General features: G+C 38.3%; 1 protein-coding gene across 3 annotated transcripts in view; it reads right to left on the bottom strand.

Annotated features, from left to right (window-relative positions):
- Nucleotides 1-82: 82 nt before the first annotated feature.
- The window catches only part of LOC117946024 (CUB and sushi domain-containing protein 3-like), a 219,942-nt gene continuing 206,907 nt past the window's right edge, over nt 83-13,117 (bottom strand). For 2 of the 3 annotated variants that reach the window (XM_034873812.1, XM_034873813.1), the window contains exons 64-70: nt 7,829-8,008; nt 7,239-7,304; nt 5,366-5,524; nt 4,879-4,991; nt 4,049-4,136; nt 2,099-2,240; nt 83-1,357 (exon numbers count right to left, since the gene is read on the bottom strand). In XM_034873812.1, coding sequence (XP_034729703.1) covers nt 1,198-1,357; nt 2,099-2,240; nt 4,049-4,136; nt 4,879-4,991; nt 5,366-5,524; nt 7,239-7,304; nt 7,829-8,008 — 908 coding nt within the window. In that variant the 3' untranslated portion in view covers nt 83-1,197. Of the gene's footprint in view, nt 1,358-2,098; nt 2,241-3,941; nt 4,137-4,878; nt 4,992-5,365; nt 5,525-7,238; nt 7,305-7,828; nt 8,009-13,117 lie in introns of those variants that run through there. The other variant, XM_034873814.1, reaches the window with a different exon arrangement.

Here is a 13,117-nt window from a genome sequence, read left to right as displayed (position 1 = left end):
AAAGTACAATTTCTTTGAAGAATTTTGACATTTACTAATTTTTCTAAAGGCACTGCTATTATTTCGAACACAACTGTATATACAGAATCGAGGCTGGGGTTAATTCGCACCAAATTCGGTTTATTTGGGACACAAAAAAAGTTGGAAAATCATAATAACAAAAAATAGCTAAAAATAAATCTGTTTTCAGAACAGTTGCCTTAACTTAAGAACATGTTAAACAGATTGATGATTTGAGTACAGCCCCATACGACCAATATACTGAGAGGTACAGTTTGCCTTGACTAGACTCTAGTCAGCAATTCATCTCTCATTCTTAAACAAGATTTCTGTCAAAAACTCATTCAAAACAATTAATTGCACACAACTTGATAATAAACCCTTTATGTTGACTATAGCTCTTGCACAGAACCCGCACTGTAACAATAAAAGCCCTAGCATTCCCAATGGCACTCAAAATATTTTACTGCACTTCAGTAATTAAAACCCTGGCCATATATTTCGTAGGAGGTACCATCCAATTAAGAGCTATAATTGACCATATAACTTTGAACAGGCTACAGCACAGCCACTAAAGAAAAAGAGCCAGTTTCTTCTCTACTTCCTCATCTCCTCTTACACACTCCACTGCTTGAAAAATAGACTCTAAAGAGGATATTGATCAACAGCTGAGAGGCTCCTTACCTCTATAGGAAAAACTAAGTCATTAGGATGAATGCGAGACTAAGACACAAATAAAAATATATGGTCTAGATTTGGGCTCCTTTTTTCAAGAAGAAAAAAGTTTAACTTTTTTATTTGGCATTGTGAAGTAACCCCTCTATATTTATACAAAAGAGCATACAATACTCTATTTTTCATCTTAATGCCAGAGGCTCTTTTATTCATGAAGCCAACACTCACAGAGTGTAAAGAACACATCTCTTCACCAAACTACGGGAAGATCTGGAAAGGCGTGGGACCTTTCCTTTCTCTCTCTTTAATCTTTGACCTTTTGTATGCGATCGATTGCAAGTGTTGCTGAAAGTGTGCTTTATATATTTGAGCAATTCTGTGTCTTTGTTGTATCTCATTAGAAACAGAGAAAATATAAATATATTGATTATATTCTTGTTAAGCAAACAAAGAGAAGTTGTATTCTCCCATCTATGTGCAACTCTCTCTCCCCTTCTGTCTTTCGCTCATACTCAGTTGACATCAAACCATGGTGCAGATGGTGTTAAGTTTGGGGTCAAAGCGGACAACTTTCCCCTCAGCGGCTTTTGTGTTTGTGTTGTACATGGGATTCTCAAAAGTGGCCTGTCCGTTGTTGTTCTCGTGGACAGAGCATCCTGTGTACTGCGCTTTATCTGTTTTCCTGGGGGGGGAAAGGCGGTTGCATATTAGTTGAGAGACAGTATGCCATTTATCTCACCTCCTTCCAATCCAATAAACATGTCTACATTAACTTGGTGTGGACAGTTGCAATAGGTAAATGAGGCTTAATGGTAAATGTTGTTGAACAGATGAGTCAGAGGAGCCCATGCCAGCTCACTGGTTACTAATATGAGTGCAGAATTTGCATGTCACAGGTCCTGCGTTTATGTCGCCTACTGTTTTGACTAAATCCACTTGTCTACACACAGTACATTAATACAGTGCATTTGCATATGGACATACATTACATATCACATTGAAGTTGTTCTCATTAAAAAAAAAAAGCCTGATGTACAATCCTGTGTAATGTGGTTTGGATGGCAACCAGTTGACTAATATTGCATCAGGCTTTGAAGCCTCTCCCAAGTAAGCTACTGTTTCCAGTAAGGAGCCTTACTGCAGTAAAGCAGGCTGTGGAAGTGGGCCACAGTGTACTATCTACCTCATCTTGATGTGCACTTCCTTTGGCTGCAGCTGTAAAAACATCTACATAAATCTGGGTTTCTAAAACTTTTTTTAACATTAGAAATCTGTGTTTAATAACTTTAAAACTCAGCATGGGACACAGACTCATGAAAATGTACAACTTTTTTTCTCAAATGGGAACAAAAAAGACAGACTACAGTAGCTACTGAATTTGGGTTCTGAGCTTGTGTGGAAGACACCAGCATCCGATACATACCGCTGTTTGTAGAGATAAAATCCGAGGCCTGCAAAGATGAGGGCAAAGAAAGGCACGAGGATGGCGACAGCAACAGAACTGCTGTTGGTGGAGCCGTTGGTTTCAGGGTCAGTGAGTGTAACATTCTCTCTCACACTCAAACCTGGAAGAAAAACATATTTATAAAAATAAAATAGTCCTAATACAGAATAAGTGAATGAAGAACATCTAAAATAATCAGATTAACAAAATGACACAAACACTGGAGAAACTAAATGGAATAATAGAAAGGTACGTATCATTTGCTGCTGGCGATGATGACGACGATGATAATGAAGAGGAAGATGATCACAATGACAAGTCGGAGACGCAGCAGCCAGTTGATAAAGACACCAACCATAATGATCTTATAGATAGCGGTCGCTGTGATAATCTTGTTGAAGACAATCATGAGAGGATGACAACAGGAATGATGGGCACAAAGAAATGAAGGACAATGATGTGGAAGAGAATAATCTACTCAGTGTTGCATGACTGTGGCAATAAGTGGTTGACACACTGTACATGTAAGCTGACAATACAGAGCAAACATTGTCTGCAAAGGAGGTGTTAAATTCTTTGAGTGATTTAACTTGGACTGTTTTAAACATAAAAAGGAGATGTCACTAGATAGGATATGGAATTCTATTGGGTTTCAGTTTTCCGTTTTATTTAAAAAAGGTGTTTAAATAAAACCAAGAAAAGTCATCAAAAAGTCATTGTCTTGTAAAATACCCCATGTCTGTTGGATCTCACAGTAACAGTGAACACTAAAGGATAAAATACAGTATAAACTGATCATGTTCAACATTTGCAACATTTTGTAATATAATTTGCCATGACTGCAAAATTAAAGACCGCTTCAGGAATAAAAAATGTGTTTCCACAATAAATTAAATAACGTAGTTGAAAAGTCTTTACATCTATTTTGTCTTCCTCACTAAAACATTTATAATCCTTGAATATGAAAAGCTTTTTTTAATTTCCCAAACTGTTGGACAGAAGATGTCTCCTACTTTGATGAGAAGTTATTCTCAGTGTATGTGGGCCAAAGGTTTCCAGATCACAGTTGTGTAAGTTGCATATTGGAACTAGCTGTGATGTCACAACTTAAGCTTGTATGTGTGCATGACACCGCAAGACAAAATTGCAAATGTGAGTCAGTTCATTTTTGATTTCCATGGGCGTTATTAACGGCAATAGACCAAAATGCCTTTGCAATGCGACCTACAACCAATCAACGCAATGAAACGTGACTTGGCGCTAAGTGACCGAGAAATGTAAATAGACTACTATCTGCAGAGATGAGCTGTGTAGCATTAACTGTAAAGTTAATGTCTGTAAAGGAGAATTACAATTTTCTTATCAGAGTTTAAAATTTGTACTTCAACAAAAAGTTTCCCATCAGCTGCAGGCACCTTGGTTGTTGTTTTTTTAGTTAGTTAGTCATTAGTCATTAGGGAATTTGCATAAAGGGCAAAGGCTCCACAAGTTATCAGTCATCGTATCAAACCTGCCCCATATGAGATAAACAGCAACCTCTACATAAGAGTGACATGACACCATAGAATGTATGTCTTTCATTTCCTTTTCATAAACGTCTCGTAAACATTATCAACAAGTCAGAAACGTTGATGACATCCAGCTTCTTTTAGTAGGTGTCATTTGGTTAGGGTTGATGTGTCATGACAGTCATGTCAGTCCGTGTAGATACCTTCAAGTAAAGTGTTACCAAAATTCCTTCAGCAGATTAATGTGAAAATAGTCTTCTAATGCCAAATTCTGCTACTGCATCATTCATTCACGACAATCAGAACACATTCTCGAGTGGAGGAGGGGTCTAAATACCATCTCTTTCTTTACTTTTATTGTGAGAATGAAAGATGAGAGAATGATGGCAATGGGATTTATTGTATTTGGAAAGGCACATACCAAGTCTCTGTAGTCCAAACTGTCCGTAGTCTTTACCCTGTATGAAGCCTTGGAACACAAAGCTGCCACCCTCAGGCTCAGCTGAAACCTAGTATCAAAAAAACAATGAAAAAAAGCTTGAGAAACGGTACGTTTTGTTTCAACTGCATTAATAAAATCTTATTTTCCTAGGCACCTAAGAGTGTCGCATCTATTCCACACCACATCAAAAACTATCTACAGCATACTGTATTTAGTACGTCAGTCAACACATTCTGTCATGTTAGATCCTACATTCAAAAATAACATCTTTGTTTTTCTAAACCAGCGTCAGAAGCTGTGCAGTATGCTATCAATAGCTCAGCGGTGTGCAGTTAGCTGTCACACGCTCTTATTAAGTGGACCTTGAAGTTTATTTTAGCAGAGGAACTTCAATTCCACCAACTACAATTGCTTTGCAGTCGTTCCAGGTCCCTTAGATGTTAGGTGTGTGTCTGAGCTGATTCAGCAAATTGTCAAAGCGGGAACGCTAATACGGCTCATACAAAGCCACTGGTGCATTAAATGTACAGCCAGAGTGAATATATGGAAACAAACACAGACAATAAGCCAAGAAATGACAATGGTAATGGCTTGTTGTCACACTTTACTTCTTAAAATAAAAGTTCAGTTCAGTTTTATTTATATAGCATGTTTAAAAAAACAAAGTGCTTAACCAGCTAAAAAACCAAACAAATGGATAATATACACAAACAATATAAAATACCCAACAGTAGTTGTAGTAGTCACAGCTCTTGGTTATTTTTAAAAGTCCAATGGCCAGCTGCTTACAAATTCCTGTGTATACTTACAAATCCATCCATTGCCCAGGTCTCATCAGTTATCCTGCTCAAGGAGCTGTGGGCCAGCGCTGTCATCTGGTACAGCAGAAGCATTAACCGTGCCTCCTGGCGCTTGTACACTCCTACAAGGTGGAAGAGGCAATACAAGGAAGGATGTGAATAAAGAGAATAAGTAATACGAGTGCGGGGAATGATAAAAGAACAAAAAAGAAGAAGCAGAGAGGAGAGAAAATAAAGAGAAGCAGTAAGAACAGCTGAGGGAGGAGGGGAGGAGAAGAGTGACTCTTGAGTGGGCAGTTAGTCAGTGCAGACTAACACATCCGTCTTTGGAGCCAATAGTTAATTTGCACTCTCATGCATGAGATCATTTGGTGATTGACTGATTGACATGAGGAAACCCTCAAAATAAATGAAAGTGACATACAGCTTTAGAGAGAGGAGGAGAGTGGAGGCGGGGGGGGGGGAGTAGAAGACAGATGATTAAAAGATTACTCACCAGAGAGCAGAAACTCCATGCTACTGTCAGTTAAAGTTACATTGACTTTTCCTGTTGTGGCATTAAAGCGTGTGACTGTCAAAGTCATTGGCTGTTTCTGGCCTCTGTAGTCATAGGAACCCTTCCACACAAAATCAGGGGCAAAGACGTCGTCAGGAACTTCAGGAAAGAGAAATAAATGAAAACTCATTAAATAATAGCATAAAAGAAATATTGTATACCAAACCAATATACATGGTATACAAAAGGTATGATAATGTGGAAGTTATCATTCCTAATATGAGTCTAAAGTTTTATTTTATACAAAACATCAAATTAATATTGTCTTTAATGCAAGCTGAATACTTAAACCCAAACAGCAAAATGGTAATTAGATATGCAGTAGAATCCACATATCAAACAACTGATACCAGTCTTTTCATTCAGTGTGATATAATATGTTCCTTGCTTGCTTTGACAATCTCAATTAATGATATTTAAATACATTCTGAAAGAGATAACTTTGGAGTCACTTTGTGAACTAGAACAACTTTAATAGTCTTGCAATGATTAAACTTTTTGTAGAACTTTCACAGCATCTACTGATAATTATTTACTAGGGAATTATGAGTAAATAATCCTTTCAAAAAGGTGACTGCTTCTAGTTCATAACTGGAGCTAAATTGGCCTAGCTGGTCTTAGGGATGTGCTTTAGACTGGGTTGTATCATAAGAATATCTCTGGCTTGCATATCTGTGTTTTACTAAATCCTTTCATGGTAACAAAGAGTATATAGCCATGCTAGTGGCTCTGTGAGGTTGCACTTTGAGCTAAATGCTAATGTTAGCAAGCTAACATGCTCATATTGATAATACCAACATGCTGCTAGCACGTAATGTTTATCATGTTCATCATGTTCATCATCTTAATTTAGACCGTTAGCATGCTAAATTAAGAGCTGAGGCTGATGGGAATCTCATTAGTTTTGCAGGTGATTTTGTCATAAAACGAAGAACTGAACAAATAAAAAATTTGACCTGATGATGGCACTGGATAATAAGGCAAAGAATCACTAAAGTGAATCCAATTCAACCTGAGGGGGACATTAATGTTTCTATAAAATACAAAAAAGTGGTGGACCAACCAACTGATTCCTGGAGCAACGTTGGTAAAGACGTGTGGATAAAAACAGTACATGGTCCATGTTGGTGTAAATGGCAGAAAGATGAAAAGTTAAACCTGCCCTTAGGCTCTGATTTAATTTTAGGATGTTTTGTAAACGAACTACAAATGGTACTAAACCAATTGTAATTACTTGCTACTTTCTATTTCAATAATCTTAACCATTTGTAATGTGTCTTTTTCGCAATACAATGTTCATTGACACTTAAGGCAGATTACGTGCCTTTTGAATATTTACATCGTAAATACAAAGTAAACTCTATTGGTTACATGAATGTATGATGGCGTAATCAGAAAGTCGTTACCTTATTGTCCCAATCCTTTCTAATAATTTCAAACATTTCTAAGAAGATTACATTTGTATTTACTAGATTTTGTTCATATCTGGGATTTCTTACAGTGATATGCCCTGGTAATAATGACATGTATTACATTTGTATCAAATATTTACTCTTAACTCTTAGAACGTACTGCATATGCAAAAGAGTGGCAACAGACAAACAGAACACACCAGCTTCTAGTTTCTCTCACATATTAATTATTTTTCTCAACTTTAAGAAAGAAAGACTGAGGTACAGCACTAAGAGCTAAGGGCCTAGTGTTACTACAGTGAAACCTCAATGATTTAGCCACTATATAAGACAGTACACTAATACAAGACTGCTGACTTCTGTGGTTACCAGTTGAACAGTTTGTGCAATGCAAAACTCACCATTTATTTTAGGACTCGGTGTCCCTGCTATGGGTTTGACAGTTTTCTCATGGGATTTGGAACCGACTGTAGAAGAACATAAATGTATGTCACAAAGATGTAGTGATACACAGCAAGGCTAACCAGCTGGAGGATGTAGGAAAAGTTAACATTGCTCAACTGAAACATGCCACCTAACTTCAACTCTTCCTCACTTTGGTAACATATCCAGCAACTCAGTTCATTCAAACATTTACTGTACAAATCAACTGTTAAAACTTCGAGTTAATTATGAAACTTGAACATGTACATTGCTAGTAGTTGACAGTAGAGTGACACAGTGGGTTTACAAAAAACACAAAAACCAGAAACCAAAAATTTCTCATTTTATTTGATTAGTGTCTTATTTGAATTAACTGTCTGAGCAGTAGTGCAAATGTCACATTACACAGCATATACACAAGTACAATATACACTTAATCTAAACCACTCTATTCTCTACCTTTATGCACTTGGACACTCTTCCCCTCAAACTTATTTTTTATATCCCTCCTCCCCCCACCACCACCTCCATCATCATTTGCCCAAGCAGACCTCTGCCCACCACGTACCTCTGCACACAGGCACCTTGCCAGTCCAGCTGCCATCAGAGCGGCAGACACGGTGCTCTGAACCCCCGGAGAGGAAATAACCTGGCTGACAGGTGTACACCAGGGTGTAACCATAGGAGGGAAGGTCTAGACCCACCACGTCAGCGTTGGCCGGGCTCCGCGGCTGCTTGCAGGAGTGAGCTGGAGAGCAATCAGAGGGCAGACACGTTAGTACACACACATACAAATGAAGCCAGGTGCACACATTCATGCGCACACACAGACATAAAGATAGACAGGAAGATAATTAAGCACTCGCTGGGGGGAGAGACAGAGGGAGATGGGGGAGCAGTAGATAAAAAAAAGATGATTAATAAAAGTAGACACATTTTACATTTTGAGTCCAGGGAGCTATTAGGGAGCATATTGATACTTTAATATATCTAGTTTCTTTTCTTATTATACGAATATGGACACTTGTGATTTGGGAAATATACTGCCTAATTTTATACTGAATTAGCCTGCAAAATGCAAATGACCTTGCATTAAATCAAAACAATAACTGTGTGAATTGACGTAAATGTACATTAACCATCACCTTGGATTGCAAAACATACTGTAAGATGCCAGCACAACAGAGAGGTCTAGCTAAACTTATCATTCAGCAATATTTGGGGAAAAACATTGAGTTTTTTTTGTGTTTCTAGAATTCTTTTAAGGGTGACACCAAGAGGCCGCTAGACTAAGGTCATTGGGGTTATTGCAAAACAATGCTTAAATGAATGTTATTGTAAATTTTGCAAGCATTTTTCATTCTGAGGATATGCCTAGAGGTTGGGAGGTCACAGACACCTACAGTACAGACACTGAAAGGAAGAAGAAGGCTGATTTAAATAACTGGCCAAGAGTAGGCTTATAAGTGCAGCATATGTCGAGGAAGTCAGAACAATGTAACCCGAAAAGAGTATTCTCACTGGAAAACAAACACTAAAATATAGTATGTGTTGAGGTTTTTTTTAAGACTTTTTTAAGAGTGAATCAGTTTTTACCCTACTGACTGACTTTCTTAGCTTATAAAATAATTTTGTCTCAAAAAGCACGAAGATAGTGACATGCTGATTTCAGATAGAGTTGAAAAGCTTACTTTACAAGCTTTTGCTGAATCAGAAACTAGGGAGAAAAGCAGTTATTGCTGTGTTGCCAAAACAGCAACTTCTTATAGACCATATTAAATACTTGTATTCTCTCATGAGTAGGTTGAGCATACGTAGTTAATTTTTCACATCAACAAACTCTAAAAAACAAAAATGTATGCAAATCACACCACGCCACCAAAACACACAGGGGTAGAACATTCATGCTCAACAATAATGTGAAAATGGCTAAATAATATTGCAGCTTGTGAGTGAAAGAATACATTGCCAGCTGTCAAATGGGCGGCAGCTGCAAGTGAGTCACAGTACCAAATCGGTCCTTCATGGCATCTTAAAGACATTAGTGGCAGTAGAGTGTGAAAAGAATGCCAGGATGAAAGTTTCTGAGCTTTGTGAAAGACGAGGAGACTGCAGGAAATTCCTCATTGGATATTACTTTTGCTGGTGTTTGATACAGTAATATGCATGTCTGAAGACGTAAATCTTCTCAATGCTCGAGTCTAGAAAGTAAAACCGGTGCATCAAGGTGAAAGTTGTAAGCCAAAATCCAGGAGAAAATTATTCAACACATACATACAGACACACTCTGCTACACAGGGGATATAACAATTTATTATACATTAAGAAAACACTAGGACAACTGTTTTAAGTCATCTGTATGTGCCACCCAGAGCTTTTTCAATGACTTGATAAATCTGCCTTGAGGAAACCTAATGTGGTATCTATTTACAATGCAAACAAGAAGGAAAACGGCCCCATACAGTAAGCTGAAGATATAGAGTCTGGAGACCTAAATAAATAAATAAACAGATACATAATTAAATAAACACCCTTCTTGCTGCCTAAGCAGAAGTCTTTGTAACCCATTTAAAGTTACAAACTGTCAGAACATGTCCAGGATGGTTGTAGAGTTTGTAGACCATGAATACTGAAGACACTTACAAGGCCAATGAATTGTTGTATTAAAGACACATCACATCCCTCATCAAGTTCAACCGACAGTGCCATGTTTATTTACACTTCAAACAGCACAGCAGGGCTTTACTCCTGTGATTACACAACGCATCAAAAGACACTTTTTCTGCTAACCTTTTATGTTAATAGTTCAAAGTTGGTATCTCTCATAGAGACTGAGTGTGTTCATTAGGAACACAGGCAGAAAGCAATAGACACAGAGAGACAGCCCTGCCGATGGGTTTCTGTTAAAGCCAAGGAGATTGGCCAGCTACAGACAGCAACAGCAGGTCACAGGAAAGAGACCCAAGTTAACTTTTGAGTTGTTACAAGGTTTTTCTCATAGTCCCCCGACCCCCCCAAACTAGCAGCAGCTGGTCAGAAGTTGGCATGCAGGTTTGGACTAGAACCACGATTAGATAGCCCCCTTAATTCTAAAAATGTCGTTGTCATAGCTTCAGAACTAAACGCCAATTCATTGCTGATTTTAAAAACATCAAAGTGGGCTGGGAAAGAATTTGGGGATCTGGGCTGTTTACATATAAGCAAACAAATTAATGTGATAAAAAGGTAACATGATTAAGTGATGTTCAACTCTGACTTGTGTCCATTGCATCTATTACGTTAGTAACACTAAACGTTTTTCCTTTCGCTGGCAGTGCAAGATTGGTTGGCTTCACCTTTAAATCCATTTAAGTGGCTTCATGGTAACAGAAGACCATTTAATCACAGAGAAAGGTATTCTAGAGGATTTATGACCGAGGGTCAACGAAGCGTGTCGGACCCATACAAAAGCATTCACACCCAAATACATATACATAACCACAGTTTTCCCCCAATGTACCTTGGGTCTGTATGTCCACCTAAGGGCTGCATGTGTGACAGTGTAATTATAACAATGTCATACATCAGTGGGCTTAAAATATTTAGTTTTATTTTAAAAGAGAAATACACAGTTACCTTTTGGTTTATGTTTTTGAAACTCCAATTATGTAATAACTATATCCTTAAATCAATTCACAAAAAAACAGAAAATAGCAGGAAAGGTATATAAATGGGCTATTAAATGACATTATTACGGTGTTTTTTACAAATTTCATGCTGCCAAGGCTGAATGCGAAACCAGACCTGCAATTTTAAAGTTGGCAAGCTCTTTCAATGACAACATTCATTTAACATGAAAACAGAGCCTACAGTCAGATATAAATGTTGAACATTTACTGGATTTGACTACATATCTACCACATATGAAATAATTTAATGAGCTAATGTGTTGCAAAGTTACAGGTCAAGTTTCAAACCTCTTTTATTGGGTACCAATGTTTGTGTGACAATGTAAAGGTTTTCTTAGTGACAAATGTGACACATTTGAAAATGTATATATAAAAGTATGGGGTGCTAGAATCTAGTGACCATCAGAGATATATTTCTCCAACAACAGTAACAATGACAGGGCAGAGGAAAATCAATTCATTTTTCCAGCCACTACAGGTGGACCAGAGCCAGAGAGCAGCTCCTGAAACTCCATAACCTCAACAGAGACAGACAAACATGGCTAAGAAACTGCTCCTGCTGAACATAGTGGCTCAGGAAAAGATAAAAGCCTCAAAACATGTTGCCTCTGAATGAAATGCAAACTGGTTGTCCTACTGCCATTTCAGTGGTTGGCTTTAAAACAGCATTGTTACACAACATAGGGTATACAATATGTTATTTTATATTTACCACTGTGAAAGTAAATGAAGCTGCTGGGATGTTTTGTATCGAAATCCCAAAACTCCCAGAGGCCATACACTGGGGTTCAATGTACCACAGAATAAGAAAGACATTAACAGTGGGCGGACAGATAGCTCAGTTGGCCGTCCATATATAGAGGTTTACTCCTCAAGGCAGCAGGCCCAGGTTTTTTTTTTTTTTCTTTTTTCTTTTAAGATTATTTTTTTGGGCATTTTAGGCCTTTATTTGATAGGACAGTTGAGGATATGAAAGGGGAGAGAGAGGGGGAGTGACGTGCAGCAAAGGGCCGCAGGCCGGATTCGAACCCGGGCCGGCTGCGTCGAGGAGTAAACCTCTATACATGGGCACCCCCTCTACCAACTGAGCTATCTGGGTGCCCAAGGCCCAGGTTTGACTCCAACATGAGGCCCATTGCTGCATGTCATTCCCCCTCTCTCTCCCCTTTCATATCTTCAGCCGTCCTGTCAAACATAAAGGCTGAAAATGCCCCAAAAATTCTCAAAAAAGAAAAAGAAAAACATTAACAGTGAATAAATGAAATAAAATTTAAAGTAACCGCTACTGTTCAGTTCACTCCAGTTCTGAGGTCTTTACAGTAGCTTTCCGACTCTCAAATAATTGATTGAATTATGCTATTGTTAGTTCATAAAGCAATGTATAGTTTACATTTCTGATCTGCTGCTATATTATCAACCATCCAGACCACTCTGGACGTCTGAGACAGGTCTGCTTTCTGTCCCCAGAGTCAGAACTAAGCATGTGGAAGCAGCATTCAGGTTTTATGCAGCACATACAGTGGTGTGAAAAAGTGTTTGCCCCCTTCCTCATTTCCTGTTCCTTTGCATGTTTGTCACACTTAAGTGTTTCGGAACATCAAACCAATTTAAACAATAGTCAAGGACAACACAAGTAAACACAAAATGCAATTTGTAAATGAAGGTGTTTATTATTAAAGGTGAAAAAAAATCCAAACCATCATGGCCCTGTGTGAAAAAGTGATTGCCCCCTAAACCTAATAACTGGTTGGGCCACCCTTAGCAGCAACAACTGCAACCAAGCGTTTGCGATAACGTGCAATGAGGCTTTTACAGCGTCGTGGAGGAATTTTGGCCTACTCATCTTTGCAGAATTTTCCTAATTCAGTTACATTAGAGGGTTTTCAAGCATGAACGGCCTTTTTAAGGTCATACCACAACATCTCAATAGGATTCAGGTCAGGACTTTGGCTAGGCCACTCCAAAGTCTTCATTTTGTTTTTCTTCAGCCATTCGGTGGTGGACTTGCTGGTGTGTTTAGGATTATTGTCCTGCTGCAGAACCCAAGTCCGTTTCAGCTTGAGTACACGAACAGATGGTCGGATATTCTCCTTCAGGATCTCTTGGTAGATAGCAGAATTCATAGTTTCTTTTATCACGGCAAGTCTTCCAGGTCCTGAAGCAGCAAAACAGCCCCAGACCATCACACT

The sequence above is a fragment of the Etheostoma cragini genome, chromosome 6, assembly GCF_013103735.1.
Source record: "Etheostoma cragini isolate CJK2018 chromosome 6, CSU_Ecrag_1.0, whole genome shotgun sequence".
NCBI classification, from domain to species: domain Eukaryota; kingdom Metazoa; phylum Chordata; class Actinopteri; order Perciformes; family Percidae; genus Etheostoma; species Etheostoma cragini.
This window is presented reverse-complemented; position numbering and strand designations above follow the sequence as displayed.